General features: G+C 40.1%; 1 protein-coding gene across 1 annotated transcript; it reads right to left on the bottom strand.

The window, feature by feature from the left end:
* Positions 1–1,074: 1,074 nt before the first annotated feature.
* Positions 1,075–2,893, bottom strand: LOC120421999 (RNA-splicing ligase RtcB homolog 1). Its single transcript, XM_039585309.2, has 2 exons — positions 2,521–2,893; positions 1,075–2,459 (listed from the first exon to the last, which is right to left on the bottom strand). Exons 1-2 carry the CDS (start codon positions 2,763–2,765, stop codon positions 1,184–1,186), a joined length of 1,521 nt encoding a protein of 506 aa, XP_039441243.1. The 5' UTR covers positions 2,766–2,893; the 3' UTR covers positions 1,075–1,183.
* Positions 2,894–21,125: the final 18,232 nt, after the last annotated feature.

Below are 21,125 nucleotides of genomic sequence, written 5' to 3'. Positions count from 1 at the left end.
GCCGATTCTACCACTGAATGATCTGTACAAAGCTCTGAAGAACCTGGAGCCGAGCCAAATCAAGATCTACAGCTATCCGTACTGCGGCGATGGTGATTTGAGCATCAACACGCGCACCGAACATTGCTTGTTGTTACCAAATGTTGCAATGTTCGCTGTCCGAACTGTGTTACATTTGATGTCACGGACAAGACATTTTGGATATCTGAAGATTATTTACTACTTCATTTCTGGAGCAACACGAGAAAAAGGCGGATAAGCATTTTGAACTATTTTGCAAATTCGGAGCCCTCAGGTAACTTTTTCACACAACTCGAAAATTTAATGTGAAGCAATAGCTTGCCGCCTCAGCTACCTCTTAACACTGCGGGTTTCGTTTAAAAGTTACCTTTTGGCTCAGAATTTGCAAAACAGTTGTCAAAATGCTTATGCGCCCTTTTCAAATGTTGCTCCAGATTTGATAGAAAATCATCATCGGGATGTTGGTAATGGTGTGTGTTTTAACGTTCTGTAAATTATCCCATCATATTTAACAATTTTTCATTGATTTCAGATCCAACCAAATACGAGGGATGCGTTGAACAAAAATGCTCTGTGTCGAAAGGCGGTCTGTTGAACTGGCTCAAGAGTAATGGATGTTTTTTACCTACTTGGTGGATGGGTTGGATGGGATGGGATGTAAGCTGTAAACTGTAGGGATTATGGATTTCTGGATTAAATGTGTAGTAAATTATCAAATGAGTATTTATTATAAGATTATCATAATTCATAAATAAGCGTTTATATCGCAAAAAAAAATTGCTCACCCTTATCAATATTGTCTTGTTAGCTAACTTGACAGATTGCGCATTGAGCGCGAGAACACGCTAGAAGAGAGAACAAAGAGCGAGAAGCGCGCGGCCGACGAAAGAGAGAATGAAGATTGCCAAATCAGTTTTGTTTGTTCATTGCAAAATATCTGTGTATTTATTATGAAAGAAAGTCCTAGATCATGACACAAACATTTTATTATTTATAATATTCATTTGCAAATTATAAAAATAAATAATCAGAAAAAAATAAAACGACAGCGCATCAATATTAATTTACTTTTACTTTATTCAATGTAATTTTCGTACATCACAAATGTTCAAAAATGCTCACACTTTCCACACAATTTCCCCTCCCATTCCCCACGCTCTTCTCAACCCTTAATCACCGCAATCGGCCGCAGCTTGATGCACTTGGAACTGATGCCCACGTCGTGGCAGGTCTGCACCACATCGCGCACGTCCTTGTACGAATCGGGTGCTTCCTCCTGGACCAGCTTCGGCGACGCCACCCGGATGGAAATTCCCTTCGCCTCCAAATCCCGCAGGACGTCCTTGTAGTCCAGATTACGGCGTGATTTAGCTCGCGACAGAGAACGACCTGCGCCGTGGCACGTTGAGCCGAACGTTTCGGCCATTCCCTTCTCGGTTCCGGTCAGCACGAAGCTGCACGTTCCCATGGAACCGCCGACAAGGACGGGTTGACCGGTGAGCTGGTAATCGACCGGAATGAGGGGATGGTGCGGTGGGAAGGCACGGGTTGAGCCTTTGCGATGAACCAGGAGTTGCTTGGGACGCCCATCGACGATGTGTTCTTCGATTTTGGCCACGTTGTGCGACACGTCGTAGATCACGTGCATGTCCAGATCGTCCGGGGTTGTGTTGAACTGCTTGGCGAAGGCCTGCCGGGTAAGGAACGTCATCGAGCTGCGGTTGACCCAGGCAAAATTGGCCGCTGCGGACATGGCTTTCAGATAGTTTTGGCCTTCAACAGAGTTGATGCGGGCGCAGGCCAGTTGACGATCGTTGGTTTCGATCTTGTCACGCTTCATGGCCTTTTCCATCTCAACCAGTGCGTCAGTGGCGACTTGGTGACCGAAGCCACGACTTCCCGAGTGGATCATGACGCAAATTTGACCCAGTTCTTCGATGCCCATCTTGCTGGCCGCGTACTTGTCGTAGATTTCCTCGACGACCTGAATCTCGGCGTAATGATTTCCAGCGCCAAGCGTTCCCAACTGCGGCAAGCCACGCTTCTTGGCCCGCATGCTGACCTTGCTCGGATCGGCCGTCAACATCCGTCCATACTCCTCACAGTGCTCCTTGTCCTCGGCCCAAACGTAACCCTCCCGCAGCGACCAATCCATGCCCATCTCCAGCGCTTCCTCCAGATCGTGAGCATTCATCGGAATAATTCCCTTCGACCCAACACCCACCGGAATGTGATCAAACAGACTCTGCGCCAACTGCTCCTGAACCGGCTTGACGTCCTTCTCGAACAGATTCGTCCGCAGCAGTCTCACGCCGCAGTTAATGTCAAATCCAACTCCACCCGGCGACACAATCGACGTCGGATCGCTCATATCGAACGCGGCCATGTTCCCAATCGCAAACCCGTACCCGGAGTGAATGTCCGGCAATCCAACCGACCTGCAACATAAAATCAAGTTATTTCATCATTTCTCAACCCAACTCAAAGCGCGTGACTCACCGGCCCACAATCCCCGGCAGCGCCGCCACATTCGCAATCTGCTTGACCCCCGGCAGGAATCCGCCGGTCATTCCGGGTCGGCACGAGTTGCGCAGCTCGTCAAACATGAGCTTCTCGAGCCGGGAGTTGGCGTAGAAAATTCCCTCGACGTTCATGTTCGGTTGGAAGCCCTTTTTGATGCGGAAGCTGTTGGTCGAGATGCGCTCGATGTACGTAAGCTCCGTGTTGTAATCCCTGACGACCATGGTTGATGCTGGTTCTGGCTCGACACTAGCGGAAAAACTGCGGAAATTGTGTACTTTACGGGATTTTTCCTGAAATTAGCACAACTTTGGAAATCACAAACTTGCGTAGAAGACGATCAAGCAAAGTTTGACAGCCGCAAATGTTGATTTTTTTTCGGGTCAATGACGTTGAATTTGATAGAGCGGCTGAGAGCAAAGTTGCCAGGTGTAAATCTGTTGCAAATTTTCTTAAAATCTGTAACAACTATATCAAAAATTCTTTCACTAAGCACATTATTTTTCACTCAAATTTCATCAATTGATTTTGATCGTGAAAATTGCCTTAATCGAAAAAAAAGCTGTCATTAGCAATGAAATACAATTAAGTTTTATAAAAATTGGTTTGAATTATTCAACTCTGGAATAATAACACTGAAATTAATTTAAAGAAAAACAGAAATTAAATTAAAAAAAACATAGAATTGGGTCCTAAAATGAAGCTTAGATTGCTGATATTATTGTTTACAGCGATAAAGCTTATTATTCTGAGTACAATGACCCTTTGTACGACCACAAAGAGTTTAAAATGGATTTTTAAATCAATTTTGAAAAATTAACCTCGCGGTCCTTCTTGACAGAAAAGCTCCTACTTGACAGCTCTTTCCAAGGGGACCATAGTTAATCCATCGGAAAAATGTTGTCCTGTCAAAAAAAAAAAATTGCATTAAAATGAAAAAAAGTGATCAGAAATGGTTTTTAATCGTGTTTTTTACCGTTGTACATAAAAATTGACATAGGGCTTTAGTACCCAATTCTAAAATTGTAAAATCGTAAAATTCTAAGATTCTAAAATTCTAAAATTCTAAAATTCTAAAATTCTAAAATTCTAAAATTCTAAAATTCTAAAATTCTAAAATTCTAAAATTCTAAAATTCTAAAATTCTAAAATTCTAAAATTCTAAAATTCTAAAATTCTAAAATTCTAAAATTCTAAAATTCTAAAATTCTAAAATTCTAAAATTCTAAAATTCTAAAATTCTAAAATTCTAAAATTCTAAAATTCTAAAATTCTAAAATTCTAAAATTCTAAAATTCTAAAATTCTAAAATTCTAAAATTCTAAAATTCTAAAATTCTAAAATTCTAAAATTCTAAAATTCTAAAATTCTAAAATTCTAAAATTCTAAAATTCTAAAATTCTAAAATTCTAAAATTCTAAAATTCTAAAATTCTAAAATTCTAAAATTCTAAAATTCTAAAATTCTAAAATTCTAAAATTTAAAATTCTAAAATTCTAAAATTCTAAAATTCTAAAATTCTAAAATTCTAAAATTCTAAAATTCTAAAATTCTAAAATTCTAAAATTCTAAAATTCTAAAATTCTAAAATTCTAAAATTCTAAAATTCTAAAATTCTAAAATTCTAAAATTCTAAAATTCTAAAATTCTAAAATTCTAAAATTCTAAAATTCTAAAATTCTAAAATTCTAAAATTCTAAAATTCTAAAATTCTAAAATTCTAAAATTCTAAAATTCTAAAATTCTAAAATTCTAGAATTCTAAAATTCTAAAATTCTAGAATTCTAAAATTCTAAAATTCTAAAATTCTAAAATTCTAAAATTCTAAAATTCTAAAATTCTAAAATTCTAAAATTCTAAAATTCTAAAATTCTAAAATTCTAAAATTCTAAAATTCTAAAATTCTAAAATTCTAAAATTCTAAAATTCTAAAATTCTAAAATTCTAAAATTCTAAAATTCTAAAATTCTAAAATTCTAAAATTCTAAAATTCTAAAATTCTAAAATTCTAAAATTCTAAAATTCTAAAATTCTAAAATTCTAAAATTCTAAAATTCTAAAATTCTAAAATTCTAATATTCTAAAATTCTAAAATTCTAAAATTCTAAAATTCTAAAATTCTAAAATTCGAAAATTCGAAAATTCGAAAATTAGAAAATTCGAAAATCCAAAAATTCGAAAATTCGAAAATTCGAAAATTCGAAAATTCGAAAATTCGAAAATTCGAAAATTCGAAAATTCGAAAATTCGAAAATTCGAAAATTCGAAAATTCGAAAATTCGAAAATTCAAAAATTCGAAAATTCGAAAATTCGAAAATTCGAAAATTCGAAAATTCGAAAATTCTAAAATTCTAAAATTCTAAATTTCTAAAATTCTAAAATTCTAAAATTCTAAAATTCTAAAATTCTAAAATTCTAAAATTCTAAAATTCTAAAATTCTAAAATTCTAAAATTCTAAAATTCTAAAATTCTAAAATTCTAAAATTCTAAAATTCTAAAATTCTAAAATTCTAAAATTCTAAACTTCGAAAATTCTAAAATTCTACAATTTAAAAATATTCTAAAATATTCTAAAATATTCTAAAATATTCTAAAATATTCTAAAATATTCTAAAATACACTCAAACCCCGATGGTTTGACACCAACTGTTGTCAAACGAACGGGGTCACTTTTTAGTTTGACACCCCTTTTACACGGAGTTCACGTACACTGTCAAACGTTTGTTTTGATAGTGTGCGTGAGCGTCGTGTAAAAAGTGACAGTTCGTCACTTTTTAGTTTGACTTTGACCAACCAACGGGGTACAAACTAAAAAAGTGTCAAACGAAAAAGTGACCAACCACCGGGGGTTTAGTGTATTCTAAGATATTCTAAAATATTCTAAAATATTCTAAAATATTCTAAAATATTCTAAAATATTCTAAAATATTCTAAAATATTCTAAAATATTCTAAAATATTCTAAAATATTCTAAAATATTCTAAAATATTCTAAAATATTCTAAAATATTCTAAAATATTCTAAAATATTCTAAAATATTCTTAAATATTCTAAAATATTCTAAAATATTCTAAAATATTCTAAAATATTCTAAAATATTCTAAAATATTCTAAAATATTCTAAAATATTCTAAAATATTCTAAAATATTCTTAAATATTCTGAATTATTCTTAAATATTCTGAAAATATTCTTAAATATTCTAAAATATTTTTAAATATTCTGACAAATTCTAAAATATTCTAACAAAATTCTAAATTATTCAAAAATATTTTAAAATATTCTAAAATTCAAAAATTTCTAAAATTCTAAAAATCCAAAAATAAATCAATTTTTAATTTCTGAAATTCTAAAATTCTAAAATCCTAAAATATTATATTTCTAAAATTCGAAAAATTTGCAATTGTAAAATTTTGAAAATATAAACTAATTGAAATTTGAAAATCAGATAAATTCAAAAATTATAAATTCCATCATTTAAAAATAATAAATTTTAAAATTGATAAATAATAAATTAATAAAATTAAAATTCTATAAATTTTAAATTTTAATTTACAAAAGTTACTAAATTCTTGAATTCGATGCCAACATTTCAAAAAGCATCATTTTACACACCATCATTTTTGAGAAAAATGCATTTGAATGTTGAGCATCCATTTTTAATTCCTATTTTAATATAAAAGCATAAACAAAATCTCTGCTGATGGCAGAGATTTGGTTTATGTTACTTTAGTTAAAATCATGATTAAACAGACTTTACTGAAGTCAGTGTTGGTATTGTAACAAGATTTGTCCCAGATAATCGAAACTAACGAAACCAACGATACGAAACTGAATGGAACAATTATGCTACAAGGTCGGCTTGACCGCGACCCTTATCGAACTGTAAGAATGAAACGCACTTCGCTTAAGCGCCAACACGACCCTAGCAGGGACGCGTACGAAGTCGCGAGATGAAGCCTGCCCGGACTAGCTCGCTCAGGGCGGGTCTGACTGGAAGCGATCCAACTCAATTTAACTCAGATCTGACGAAAACAAGTGGTTAAGTCCATACTAATTTATTGCCATGAAAGGATAAGAGATTAGGGGAGGGAAATAGTCATAAGTCAGCTCGGTCCACGCTTACAAATTGGACACCTTGACTTGGAGCTTACTTTTCTTCCGGCTTATTTATTAAATACAAGGGGCCTTAATACTAATGCGCATGAATGGTTAGTTATGTGTACACATAAAGGAAAGATCTGACCTTGTGGTGGTAACCTAGGTTACGTCGGTGTCCTGGCTGGTCTGCGGTGGTGGCCGCTGCTCGCGTGATTCTCGCTCTGCTGCGTGCTGCTGATCGGTGCTTCTGCTCCTCGTACTCTGCAGGGCTGCCTTCGCCGGCTTGGCCGGCAGGTCCGGAATGCCGTCCCGTGGACGGTTTGCTGCTCGTGGAATCGTTCGTGGCTTAGTTGATACGCCCACGCCTGAGTGGCGGGCTGGTTTGGCGCGCTCGTCGAGCGCGGTGTTGTTTGTGCTGCTGCCTAGTCGAACCGTCGATCGTTTTGTACACCCACGTACTTCGTTCGTGTCGATCGCTGCTACCCACTGACTCGGGCCCGGTTGCGGGTGGGCCCTACAGGTGGCAGAATCTTGGCGCGCTGCTCCCAATTGCTCGGAGGTGCGAATGGTGCACTCCTACGGGATTCAACGCAGGACACTTGGGGAACGAAAGGGTGGCACTGGACCGAAGGTTGCGCTCGGGGTGAAGTGATTGTGTCGAGCGCTGCTGTCGTCGTGCGAGCTACAAATTCCAGTTGCTCAGGGCGGTTGACAGGGGCCCCTACGGAGAGATGTGCTCAATTGCGTCGAGACCCTTTTGCTCAGAGCCGGTGGCGTGGACTCCTACAGGTCTGACGCCAGGCACGTGTGACGACGCGCTGGACCCAATGGTGCTTCACGTACGGTTGGCAGAGAAACGATTCCTTCACGAAGCGATCACGTATCGCGGGCCTTGGCCGGCGGCTGTCTGGCCGTCTCGATCGTGCGCGTTGACGTTGCTGGGCGAGGTGGTTAAGGGTAACGCTGTTGCCGTTCGTGCGAGTTGTTGCTTCCTTTTGCTCAGAGGGTTTGGCTCGGCCTCCTACGGAGAGCAAAACTCACGTGCGCCGTAGCCCTTTGGCTCAGAGTCGGCAATGTGGACTCCTACGGGAACCGGCGCTGCACGCGTGAACGACGCGTTATGCCTTGACCTCGCGGGGGGCTTAATCGATGCTGTTAGTGGCGCTACACGTGGTCAGGTTGCTGGAAGCTGATGGGCTAGGTGGCACGAGTCGTACTTGCCGGCACGTGCTGTGCGCGGGCTTAGTCAGCCCGGGTGCGAAATTGTCGCGTTGCCACGTGTGCGTGTGCGCCGCGCTCTTTGAGCCCCGCACGTCAACCTTTGAATGAGAGGGTTATCTTAGCACTTACTTAACCGCAATTCTACCTGGTCGCAAGTTACCTTCTTCTTAGTTGGCTTCTGGGGAGAACTGTTCACACTCTTTCTCACTTTCGATCACCGTCTAATAACGAAACCTTTAACGTCGTGGCTACTGTTAATTTCGAATCAATTCTACCATTGAAGTGAACTTACTGCTTGGATATGCCCTAACAGCGGCGAAGTCGCCGACGGCGACTTTCTGGTTCAGTGCGATGGTGACGTCCGCACCTGTTTAATGGTTTATTTCAACTTTAACAACGGTTTGACTTTTCTAGCGCTTCATAACTTACAATGGTTTTGGCTTAATCACGCTTTTGACCGTGCCGTAGCACGCGGCGAACCAGGGACGATTCGGGGCCTGAGGTGGGGAAGCGGATTAGATCGCGAACACCTAGCGAGTACAAACTTACGTTTGGCTTATTAATCGTCCAGGTCTTCCTCTGTCGATTAGAACCAGGCTTCACTTTTGACGGGTGCGACAACGGTTTGCTATGATACCGGGTTTTCTTAGCGCACCCATTTCTCGTCACGAACCAAACCCGACACAGCTCGGTAGCTTGATCGGTGCACCGAAACCGAAGATTGGTGTGACGGCGGTGTGGATCGGGTACACAAAACCTTACATGGTTTCAGCGCCTACCACACGGGAAAAGTTTGGAACTCTTGATGCCTAGCAAGCCATACGAAAATACAGTTCTTAATGGTGTGGTTGTCTAAGGCACTGCATTATTAAGTTAAAGGTTCTTGTTTCGAATCTCGGCGGTATTCTTTTAATTTTTGTTATAGTTTTTCAAATGCTTAGAATAATATTTAAGAAATAGAATTTCGCAGGGTTATGAAATATAACCTCTTACTTCTCGTGCACATAATCCTCAAATAGGCATTTCCACTCAAACTTGCCTGCAAAATATGGAACGTTTTTCTCTATTCCACTACAAAAACTTTTTTTAAACCATTGTCTAAAGCGTCGTCTTTTTAAGAAGATATTTAAAAAATGTACATAAACATTGATTTTGACAAAAAACATAAAAAAATCTAAAAAGTGATTTGTACTCAGGATCGAACCAGGAACCTCGTGATTCATAAACGGAGATATTAACCACTAGGCCACCCAGAAGATGTAAATGACGGTTGACAAACCTCAATCAAAACAATGTCACCTCCGGTTTACTTGGATCAACAATTCTGTTGAGTTGCATCTTGGTATACAGTTTCGGTGCACCGGTGGTGTACCAAGGCGCTTTCGGTACAGTTGCCATGGTGTGACAATAAACCAGGGGGGCGACATCTATATCTCACTACAGGCAGCTCGCCCGTAGCCAACAAAAGCTATCAACTTCGGCACCAGAACAAAAGGGAAATGTCAACTTCGGCTCCAGCACAAAAGAACAGCTGTTCGTTACGGAACCAAAACAAAGCAACTGCGCACTGTAAAAAAAGTGCAAAAACTGTAGGCATAAAATCGAAATAAAGTAATTATTGTTTCTATGTAAAATTTTACCGCAATGTACGTTTAAAAGTTAGTGTATGTTTGTGAGGTGATTTTTATCAATTTATTTGCAAAATAAACTACTAAAGTTGGGATTATTAAGCACACATCGGGCCGATTACCTCATGTAAAGTTGTACTTTTATTACATGAAACGTTTAACTTAACTACTGTGTAATTTGACTTTTGCTACAGTAATTCTTATAACAAAAATTGAATTATTAAAAAAAGAAATATTTTTGTTTTTACTGTGCGCAGTTTGCGCGTGTTATCAATCTCAATCACCCAAGATGGCGGTCTTTAGCATCCCCCTGCAATAAACAGTTCGGTTTTGGTTCAAGAGTGACACGAAAACCGCACCACGGCGCACCAGATTTTGGTGTTCAGTGAAGCCTGCTTCTCTTCGTACTTTCTCGTACACTCCTTACTCGCGACGACGGTGATCGGGGGTAAAACTAAACTTGCGACTTGCTTGCTGCGTGTATGAACGACTTATGGCTATTTAAGGTTTGGGGTGCTAGGAGGAAAGGTGGGTGGACAAAGGGATAGAAGGCTCATCAGCGGAAATCACTGTTTGCGTCACCGAACTGATGAAATATTATCTCATCCTAATCATCATCGTCTCATCTTCGGGAGGCAAACCAGTGCGACCCGCCCAGATCAAGCGAATTCGAGCAGTTGGGAACTCGCGTGTTCTGCGTCTCCGCTAGGGTCTGGGCGGAGTTTTTCTTCTCGCGGAATTAAATGTTACATCTACCCCCTCCGTTAGGGTAAAAATTTTGATAGAATTTTACAAATTGCGGGCACTTTTTATAAATTCAATTGAAATTTTTACTTTGGCCAAAAACCACGCACTCTTTAGCTCTTCAACGATTCTTTTCCTTGGGGCTAATGATAACACTTTTAATTCCTCGAATGAACTTTTGATTTTTTTTTTCTCTTTTTTTATAACAATTAACCTTTTTTCACGTCGAACACCGCGAATTTGTAGTTTTCCTTTTTTTTTTTGAACTTAATCAATCGGAACAAAGTTTTTCCGAACCCGAATTTTGCACGCGGTTTGAAATTCATTTTCGCTGACCGAACGCGTCGATTTCCTTTTGAAACTGATTGCTTTGTCTAATTTTCAGCGCACCATAGTGATCCATTTACTTATACTTCGTTACGTGGAATTTTGTTTGGGTATGTGTACTAGTTTTCACGAACTGCAATAATTACAGTATGATGCGTGTGTTATTATGCACCTCGATGTTTTGTTAATTGTTTTTTTTTTTATTCTTTGAATTCAGTATGTTTGGACTGCTTATGTATCTTTTAATATATTTTTTTTGATACCTAGATCTTTTATTTTATTTGTGACGATAATTTTCCTTAATAATACTGAGATTATCCCAATGTTTGCTTATTTAGCAGTGTTCTAACGATAATTTAATGAACACCCAGTTCTGCACGCAAAAAAAATTGCTTTAATTTATATAATGACAGTTTAACGTACGATATTCTTTTAATTAGCAGATATGTCTGCTCTAAATTCCTGACAGGGTTTGATTAACTATTCTAACGATACTAAATATTCAGTAATTAGCACGAAAATATGCAATATTTTAATTTATTTATTCGATACGATACTAAGTTATTCGCCAGCAAACATGTTTTGCCTAATTTAAAACTAATCTTCATTCGTCATTGCTATGACTTAGAGGAAATGTTATATTTTTTTGCTAAGCAAAGAAATTTGCAAATGATATTTTTTTGTTATTTAAATTTATTATTCTAGTGCCGTTGAAGGTTGCTTCTGTAACGTCTTATGTGATTTGAACTGCAATAATAAGTGAATTGAATAGTTGAGAGAAACGAAGGCGTTGCGGCGGACGTGCAACGGTCTTCCGACGCGAATTTGTTCGGTAGTTATTGATTTCGGATGTCTAAACATTGTTTGAATATTATGTGTTAGTGTTATTTATGGAATTATCAGATTAATAAAATTTTATGTGGAATTAATCGAAACTTGGTATGTTTTCCTTTTTGGGATTGAAAATTGTAATATGGCGACTAAAGAAAATTGGTGAGAATCTGGCTATTGTCTTATTTGTTTTGGTCTCAGACGTTTAGTTTTTGATTCTTATGTGGATTGTTTGTTGAAATTGAAAGCTTTTATTGTGGCTGGTGGAGATTTGATTTACTGCAGTTGATCGGACTATTGAATTTGTTTTTGTGTTTGTGTCTGCTCTAGATTTTGCGTTACGATACGATACGATACTACTCTATTGTTTTATATAGACGATACGACAATTTTTATTCGCTTTGTGTTTTATTTGCCTAAGTAAGAAAGAGATAGATGCTTAATCGATCTTTCTTTGTTCTGATTTTGTTTGTTTTTGACCCTACGACTCGATTTTTTTGTGCTGAGGAGGTGTTTTGTTTAATATTAGTTGTTTAGTTCACGTTATTGTAAGTGGAACTAACATAGCTTGGAAATTTCAAATGTTTACATCTTTTTGAGCTTGGAGGAATGATAAACGCCCAATATTTTCCCACTTTTCGGATCTTTAAGTTCGTAACAACATGTTCCCACTTTTTTATGTACTACTGCTGGGCTGTAGCGTGGAGCTAATTTTGCTGTGAATTCCTTGCTTTTATCCGATAAGAAGAAATTTCTTTTTAAAAGAGTTTCACCCTCATCAAAACTTATGTCCCTATTAGATCTTAGGTTGTAATTAGTAGAATATTTATCGTAGGCTCTTTTAAGGTTTATTCTAACAGCTTCGTAAAGTTTTATTTGATCTTCTGATAGCTTAGGAGGTTCAAAACAGTCCAAATTTAAGTTTGATTCGCGCAATTTCGTATATTCATCACCTGAACTAATCATGTTCTTCCCAAAATTAACAAAGTAGGGTGAATACCCTGTGGAATTGTGCACGCTGTTTCTAATTGCACATGCAATGTGTTGTATTCCTTGGTCCCAGTCCTTTTGAGATTTATTCGCGAGAGAAGCTCGAATTGCGGCCACAATTACTCTGTTTGCTCGTTCAGTTGGATTTGGCGCTGGGTGATAAGAAGCTAATGGCCAATGTTGAACGTTGTACTTATTCAGAAAATTTATGAATTGTTTTGCTCTAAATTGAGGTCCATTGTCAGAAATGACCACTGCTGGCACTCCAAACAATAGGAAAACATTATTTTCTAAAAAGGTTGTCACCGCCGAAGTTTTAGCGTCTCGCATTACCTGAATCAGTGTAAATTTAGAAAAAATATCTGTTACGACAAACGCGTAGGTATTTCCTGATCGTGACCTTGTATACGGTCCAAGAAAATCTACGGAAATCATTTCCCAAGGTCTATTACACATTTTTGGTTTCCCGCAAGGTGGGTTTGGGTTTATATTATCAGTTTTAGATTGTTTGCATATTATGCATGCTTTGCAAAATCGTAAAATGTCCCCACTCATACGAGGCCAAAAATATTTTTCAATTACCGCTTGGTATGTTTTTTCGAAACCTAAGTGTGCCAATTCATGAATTTTCTTTATTATTTCTGTTCTTTCCACAGTTCTGGGGAAATATTTCCACCTAAAAGTTGGGTCCTCGGCCTTTGCTGCATTTGTAACGAATTTGTAAATCTTTTCATCAACAACTTTAAAGTCGGTATACTTTTCGGGATATTTGACAATTAAATGTTTGAATTCATCGTAAGGAACATCTGGTAAATTTGTTTTAATTGCGAATATTGATCTTGAAAGGGCATCGGCACTTATGTTGTCCTTTCCTTTTTTGTACTCGAATTCAATGTCGTAACCTTGGATTTTCATTGCCCATCTTGCAATTCGGGGACTTTTGCTGTTAATTGACATAGATTTAAGAAAAGTTAACGACATCGCATCGGTGATTATGGTGAACTTGGTGGCGTCGACAAAATGTCTAAAATGCTCGATTGCCATCAACATGGCTAAACATTCCCTTTCTGTTGCTGAATATTTTCTTTGAGTAGTCGAAAGTTTTTTGGAAAAGTATGCTATGCACTTACGTTGACCATTAATTTGTTGTGTTAACACTGCACCCACAGCCAGATCAGAGCTATCTGTTTCTATGGAGAAAGGAAGTTCAAAATTTGGGTTGGCGAGAATGGGCGGTGACGTCAGCGCCGATTTTAGTTTTAAAAGTGCCTTATCTGCCTCTTCTGTCCATTTGAATTTTCCTTTATTCTTCTTAAGAAGGTCGGAAATTGGTGCTGCGATCTCACTATAATTAGCGATAAATCGCTGATAAAATCCTGCAAGTCCTAAAACTCTTCTTATTTCCCTAACGCTTTTTGGGGCTGGATAGCTGAGAATTGGTTCAATTTTGGCACTGTCAACCGACAAACCGTGTTCGCTTAGTATGTACCCTAAGTATTTAACTGATTTTTTACAGAACATAGATTTTTCAATGCTAATCGTTAGGTTCGCGTCTCTGAGTCTATGTGCTACAATTTCAAGGAGTTGTAAATGTTCCTCAAACGAGTTCGAAGTGACAATAATGTCATCGAGATAAACGAATACTCGGGGTTGTAAATCAAATTTTAAAACTCGGTTCATCAACCTGCAGAGGGTGGCTCCGCTGTTGAGCAACCCAAACGGCATGGTTTTGTATCTAAAAAGACCTTTGCCAGTGCGGAAAGCTGTGAAATCTCGACATTTGGGGTCGAGGACGACCTGGTGATAAGCGTCTTTGAGGTCTATTATAGAAAAGAATTTTGATTTTTCCAAACGCTCCAAAATGTTGACCATATTTGGGAATGGGTAAACGTCACGTTTGGTAATTTGATTAAGCCTCCTAGCATCAAGACAAAGTCTCCATTTTCCGTTAGGTTTCTTGACTGGTAAAAGGGGATTCACAAAATCGCTTACACATTCTTCGATGGCATCCATATTTAGCAAACGTTCGATTTCTTTATCTACTTCTTGTTCTATTTTTGGCGAGTATTTGTATGAAGCAATTTTCTTGGGTTGAGACCCCGGAATAAGTTCAATTGTATGTTGTAGCAACGGTGTCCTTCCAATTTTCCCGTCGTATGATCTTGGAAATGTATTTACAATTTCTAATAATCGTTCTTTTTCTTCAGGTTCTAACACGTGTTCTGTTTGAATCTCCTCTGCTGATATCAAACCGTCGAGGGGTTCCTCTAATGATGGTATTTCAAGACTTTCATCCCGGACTGGATCATGGTTTGGAACTTGAATGGAGTCATCTAATGTTAAGTTGAAAATGACGCTGATTTCATTGATCATGGCCACGTTCCCTGACGGTCCACCTGAGGCGCCGTCCGTTATGTTAATCCCGCTTGTTGTCGTTGGTCTTATGTCGAATGCTTGCCAAAAATCGTACCCACAAATCAATTCCTTGGAGATCTCGGGAATGACTACAGTTGGGATGACTTTGGTTTTATTGTCGAAAGTAAAAGGTATGTACCAAGACAGCTTAATTTTTCCCCATTGGCGGTTTGAATTTTCAAGTTTATATTCTCGATTTTTAAATTCAACCGGTTAATTAGGTCTAACGAACTAATAACCGATATGCTGGCACCGGAGTCAAGTAAGCCTTTGATCTCTGTGCCTAAAATTTCGACCGTTACGTGTGGGCATGTTACTAAGTTGAGATTTAACGTGAAAATTTGATTAAAGTATTGAAAATTTGCTGAATCTGAGTCATTTTGAACAGAAGAAAGTAGATCTCCTTTACTTTCTTCTAGTTCTCGTTTTTTGACTGCAATTCACAAATATGTTGATTAGGACAATTTTTCTTATTAACATTCGGCTCCCCACAAGCATAGCAGTATGCTGATTTGGGTTCCGTACAGTCTTTAGCAAAATGTCCATCACCTTTGCAGTTCCAGCATGAAATTAATCTTGAATTTTCCTCATCATTAGAAGGGCCCTGATTTTGTTGCCTTGAGTATTGTTTCATGTTCTGATCTTTGGATTTGTAGTTGTTTTTGTTGCGATTGTTTTTGTAGTAAGATTTTGAAGTTTGAACCGCGTTAATTTCATGTTCTTCTTCATCATTTTCATCTAATGTAAGTTTGTCAAAATCCTCCACATCGATTTGGTGGATTCCCTGTTGCGATTTCATGTTACCGAAAAGGTTGGGCTCGAGAGCATCGAAAAGTTGACAATAATAGGATAAATCATTAATTGATGTGATCGTGACCAGAGCGAGTCGCCGCTGGTACGACATTTTTGTGTTATTTAAAACAAGTTTAAGTTTTGCCTTTTCACTCATGGGCTCAGATAGATTTTGTGAAAGACGTTCCATGTCATTCAGATACGTGCTAAATTTTTCGTTTGCTTTGTGTTTGCGTTCCTTCATTTCGTCTTCAATTGCGCTGTCTTTGTTGGGGTTTTCGAAGTTCATCGTCAAATAGTATATTAAATTATCCCACGTTGTAAATTTCTCCCAGTACGTGAAATACCACTTTCTAGCCTCACCGCTAAATAACAGATAAGCTTGTTGTAGGAGTTCTTCTTGCGTCACGCGATTAGTTCTAGCTAGTATTGATACCTGTCTGATAAATTCTGTTACGGTTAAAGATCTTGGTTCTCCACTAAAAATAATTTGCCATTTTTCAATCTTTGTTCTAAGGTGATGATAGTAGCTTGGGTGTTGGTAATCTTGAGGTCCGTTTCCCTGTGGTCTATTGAAAATGGGTGGCTGATTGTTACTGAAACGCGGATTATTGTTGGATGGCCCAGGTTGTTGGTAATTGTGTTGGTAGTTATTTGGTTGTTCGGATTGTTGTTGATTGGCGGAAGTATTTCCTGCTTGTTGGCTGCTAATAGATGGGCCTTGATAGTTTTGGAAAAACTGACTGTTTAACGGTAACGGGTTGTTGTCTACCTGTATTGAATCAAGTGGATTTTGTATCGGTACGGGGGGCAAGTTGCCAGCGCGATTGTTGTAGGAATGAGGTTCTGATCTATCTGGGTCACCCCTATTCGCGGTGTTGACTCTTGATGCGTTGGGTGTGACAGGTGGGGGTGGGTGTCGAATTCGGTTACTAAGTGCTGTAGTGTTAATCCCTATGTTACATGTCTCCGGTCGATATCCCGTTTGCATTGAGACGTTTGGGGTTGTAAACTGGGCTAATTCATCTACGTAGTTGGAGAATGCTCCTCTGATTGTCTGTTTAATGAAGTCTTTTAACTCTTCCGTTAGTGCTTGCGCTGCCGGGTTGGATTGAATTTGACTGGGTTGAAACATTATTGATTGTGTGCTACACTGTGGGAACTGAATGTTTCCGAAATTTCCTATCGATCGCGTGCCGCAATTTGTGTTCGTTTGTTGGTTGTGTAAATTTTGGTTCGGGATGTTATCACTCTCTGGCAATCTTGGTGAAGATGCTGAATTTGGGTTTAGGAAAGTATTGTTTGGGGTGGTCACGTTTTGAACTGATGTTGCTTGATTTATAGAAGGCGCAAATTGTGGCGCTAGTGGATTCAGTGGTCTTGATGCGTTTGGATCAATGTAGGAATTATGTTGCTCATTACGCGTTTGATGATCATTATAATACGCCTGCTGGTTAGCATTATGTTGTTGATTTTGGTTAAGTTGAACGTTTGGGTTCTGAGGTTGGTTAGGATTTTGCTGATGATTAGAGTTTGTGGGTCGCTCATTGGCGGGGGCAAAATAGATGTTAACTATTTGATTCACTCTGTTTATGTATTGTTGTCTTAAGTTTGGATTCCAGTATGGTGCTCTGAAAATTCTATTACGCAGGCAAAGAAGTCTTGAGAAGAGTTTTCGCGTGGTTTGTTGTTGTAATCCTGATTCTATCTCCGCGAGTTTGATATCGAATGTGTTCTGCTCGTCTTCAAGTGTTACTTGAGACCGGTATTCCGCGTGACGAGTTCTGTCTTCTAGTAAGAGATCTTCTAAGTCTGCACGTTTGTTAGCTAGTGGTTCCCCTGTGCGAGTAATCATCCCACGAATAGCAAATTCGTAATCTAATTCATCGTCTTCCAAGTCCTCTGCGTAGTATGAATACATTTTCTTAAATTAACTAAATTAAACGTAGAAGTGATAAAAAAAAAATCACGCGGTACTAACTGAATTCAAACGGTACGAGGTTAACTTTAGTAAGTACTAAAGTGAAAACTAAAAACCAAAGCGAATCGCTAGAGAGCTTTTGAGTTGGGCGCCAGTTTGTAACAAGATATGTCCCAGATAATCGAAACTAACGAAACCAACGATACGAAACTGAATGGAACAATTATGCTACAAGGTCGGCTTGACCGCGACCCTTATCGAACTGTAAGAATGAAACGCACTTCGCTTAAGCGCCAACACGACCCTAGCAGGGACGCGTACGAAGTCGCGAGATGAAGCCTGCCCGGACTAGCTCGCTCAGGGCGGGTCTGACTGGAAGCGATCCAACTCAATTTAACTCAGATCTGACGAAAACAAGTGGTTAAGTCCATACTAATTTATTGCCATGAAAGGATAAGAGATTAGGGGAGGGAAATAGTCATAAGTCAGCTCGGTCCACGCTTACAAATTGGACACCTTGACTTGGAGCTTACTTTTCTTCCGGCTTATTTATTAAATACAAGGGGCCTTAATACTAATGCGCATGAATGGTTAGTTATGTGTACACATAAAGGAAAGATCTGACCTTGTGGTGGTAACCTAGGTTACGTCGGTGTCCTGGCTGGTCTGCGGTGGTGGCCGCTGCTCGCGTGATTCTCGCTCTGCTGCGTGCTGCTGATCGGTGCTTCTGCTCCTCGTACTCTGCAGGGCTGCCTTCGCTGGCTTGGCCGGCAGGTCCGGAATGCCGCCCCGTGGACGGTTTGCTGCTCGTGGAATCGTTCGTGGCTTAGTTGATACGCCCACGCCTGAGTGGCGGGCTGGTTTGGCGCGCTCGTCGAGCGCGGTGTTGTTTGTGCTGCTGCCTAGTCGAACCGTCGATCGTTTTGTACACCCACGTACTTCGTTCGTGTCGATCGCTGCTACCCACTGACTCGGGCCCGGTTGCGGGTGGGCCCTACAGGTGGCAGAATCTTGGCGCGCTGCTCCCAATTGCTCGGAGGTGCGAATGGTGCACTCCTACGGGATTCAACGCAGGACACTTGGGGAACGAAAGGGTGGCACTGGACCGAAGGTTGCGCTCGGGGTGAAGTGATTGTGTCGAGCGCTGCTGTCGTCGTGCGAGCTACAAATTCCAGTTGCTCAGGGCAGTTGACAGGGGCCCCTACGGAGAGATGTGCTCAATTGCGTCGAGACCCTTTTGCTCAGAGCCGGTGGCGTGGACTCCTACAGGTCTGACGCCAGGCACGTGTGACGACGCGCTGGACCCAATGGTGCTTCACGTACGGTTGGCAGAGAAACGATTCCTTCACGAAGCGATCACGTATCGCGGGCCTTGGCCGGCGGCTGTCTGGCCGTCTCGATCGTGCGCGTTGACGTTGCTGGGCGAGGTGGTTAAGGGTAACGCTGTTGCCGTTCGTGCGAGTTGTTGCTTCCTTTTGCTCAGAGGGTTTGGCTCGGCCTCCTACGGAGAGCAAAACTCACGTGCGCCGTAGCCCTTTGGCTCAGAGTCGGCAATGTGGACTCCTACGGGAACCGGCGCTGCACGCGTGAACGACGCGTTATGCCTTGACCTCGCGGGGGGCTTAATCGATGCTGTTAGTGGCGCTACACGTGGTCAGGTTGCTGGAAGCTGAAGGCTAGATGGCACGAGTCGTACTTGCCGGCACGTGCTGTGCGCGGGCTTAGTCAGCCCAGGTGCGAAATTGTCGCGTTGCCACGTGTGCGTGCGCGCCGCGCTCTTTGAGCCCCGCACGTCAACCTTTGAATGAGAGGGTTATCTTAGCACTTACTTAACCGCAATTCTACCTGGTCGCAAGTTACCTTCTTCTTAGTTGGCTTCTGGGGAGAACTGTTCACACTCTTTCTCACTTTCGATCACCGTCTAATAACGAAACCTTTAACGTCGTGGCTACTGTTAATTTCGAATCAATTCTACCATTGAAGTGAACTTACTGCTTGGATATGCCCTAACAGCGGCGAAGTCGCCGACGGCGACTTTCTGGTTCAGTGCGATGGTGACGTCCGCACCTGTTTAATGGTTTATTTCAACTTTAACAACGGTTTGACTTTTCTAGCGCTTCATAACTTACAATGGTTTTGGCTTAATCACGCTTTTGACCGTGCCGTAGCACGCGGCGAACCAGGGACGATTCGGGGCCTGAGGTGGGGAAGCGGATTAGATCGCGAACACCTAGCGAGTACAAACTTACGTTTGGCTTATTAATCGTCCAGGTCTTCCTCTGTCGATTAGAACACTTTACACTTCTCTTCGTACTTTCTCGTACACTCCTTACTCGCGACGACGGTGATCGGGGGTAAAACTAAACTTGCGACTTGCTTGCTGCGTGTATGAACGACTTATGGCTATTTAAGGTTTGGGGTGCTAGGAGGAAAGGTGGGTGGACAAAGGGATAGAAGGCTCATCAGCGGAAATCACTGTTTGCGTCACCGAACTGATGAAATATTATCTCATCCTAATCATCATCGTCTCATCTTCGGGAGGCAAACCAGTGCGACCCGCCCAGATCAAGCGAATTCGAGCAGTTGGGAACTCGCGTGTTCTGCGTCTCCGCTAGGGTCTGGGCGGAGTTTTTCTTCTCGCGGAATTAAATGTTACAGTATTATCGCGCTCTCGCGAGAAAATTTTCTCTCTCTCGAGTTCTCGCCGCGAGTCTCGAGCTGCCGAGAGAAACTCACCGATTGCCCGTGCTCTCCTCCGCTCGCGAACGGGCTTTCTCGCGAGCCAGAATTGCCCGTTCGCGAGAAGTTGAACGTTTTAGAAACGAACAAAAAAACAACACAGCGATTAAAGTAACACCTCTATACCATCGCCTGGTTCGTATTCATAAGCCTGATAAACAAATTGCTAGCTTGGGACAAACGGCTAGCACGAGGCGCTCGCGGCGAGAGCGAGAACGCGAACGAAAATGCGAGCGCGAGCGAGAAGAGAAATGTACTACAAGTTCTCTCCCTCGTTCGCGAGCGAGAAATGCTTTCCTTCTTCTCGCTCGAATTCCAACAATGACTGAAGTAACTTTTGCTCATTTTTGGTAGAGAGGTAGCTTATTAGGAGTACTTTCAGAATATGCAATAACCCAGAAAGTGTCAAAATGTACATGATGCCTTTAGAAATGTTACCGTCGAATTTCAAGATTCTTTAATTCCAAAATTTTCAAAACCCGCCTTGAGTTAGAGGCATTAAAAATCACCCAAAAAGCAAAAAATTAAAATTTTGTTTATTGAAACATAAAAATGTGTACAGTATCTCTACTGTAACAATGTATTATACCTTAACCTTTGATTATTTTTTTCTAAAATAAAGCTTGATATTTTTATTTGTTACTAATTTATGTCTGATACAGACTAAAAATGTGAAATGTACAGACATTGCAAAATTTTCATCCGAATCTGGCCATCCTGCTTTATACTTGACAGCTAAACAAAACCCGTCCGCCCTCACGCACACACTCAACAAAGCACCACACACAATCAACCCGTAATTTTCAAAACGTAAACGTGTCGTAGTGTGTGGACTCCGAGGAGGGTGACAATCTCGCTCCATCCGTCAGTTTCA

The sequence above is a fragment of the Culex pipiens genome, chromosome 2, assembly GCF_016801865.2.
Source record: "Culex pipiens pallens isolate TS chromosome 2, TS_CPP_V2, whole genome shotgun sequence".
In the NCBI taxonomy this organism is placed as follows: Eukaryota; Metazoa; Arthropoda; class Insecta; order Diptera; family Culicidae; genus Culex; species Culex pipiens.
The sequence above is the reverse complement of the archived record's forward strand: the minus strand, read 5'-3'. Positions and strand labels throughout refer to the sequence as shown.

What these genes read in the sequence shown, in the direction of transcription:
- LOC120421999 (XM_039585309.2), bottom strand. Translation starts at nt 2,765, where the DNA reads ATGGTCGTCAGGGATTACAACACGGAGCTTACGTACATCGAGCGCATC. An exon ending in CTGCCGGGGATTGTGGGCCG is followed by an intron (nt 2,460 to 2,520) that starts GTGAGTCACGCG and finishes TTTATGTTGCAG; the next exon opens with GTCGGTTGGATTGCCGGACA.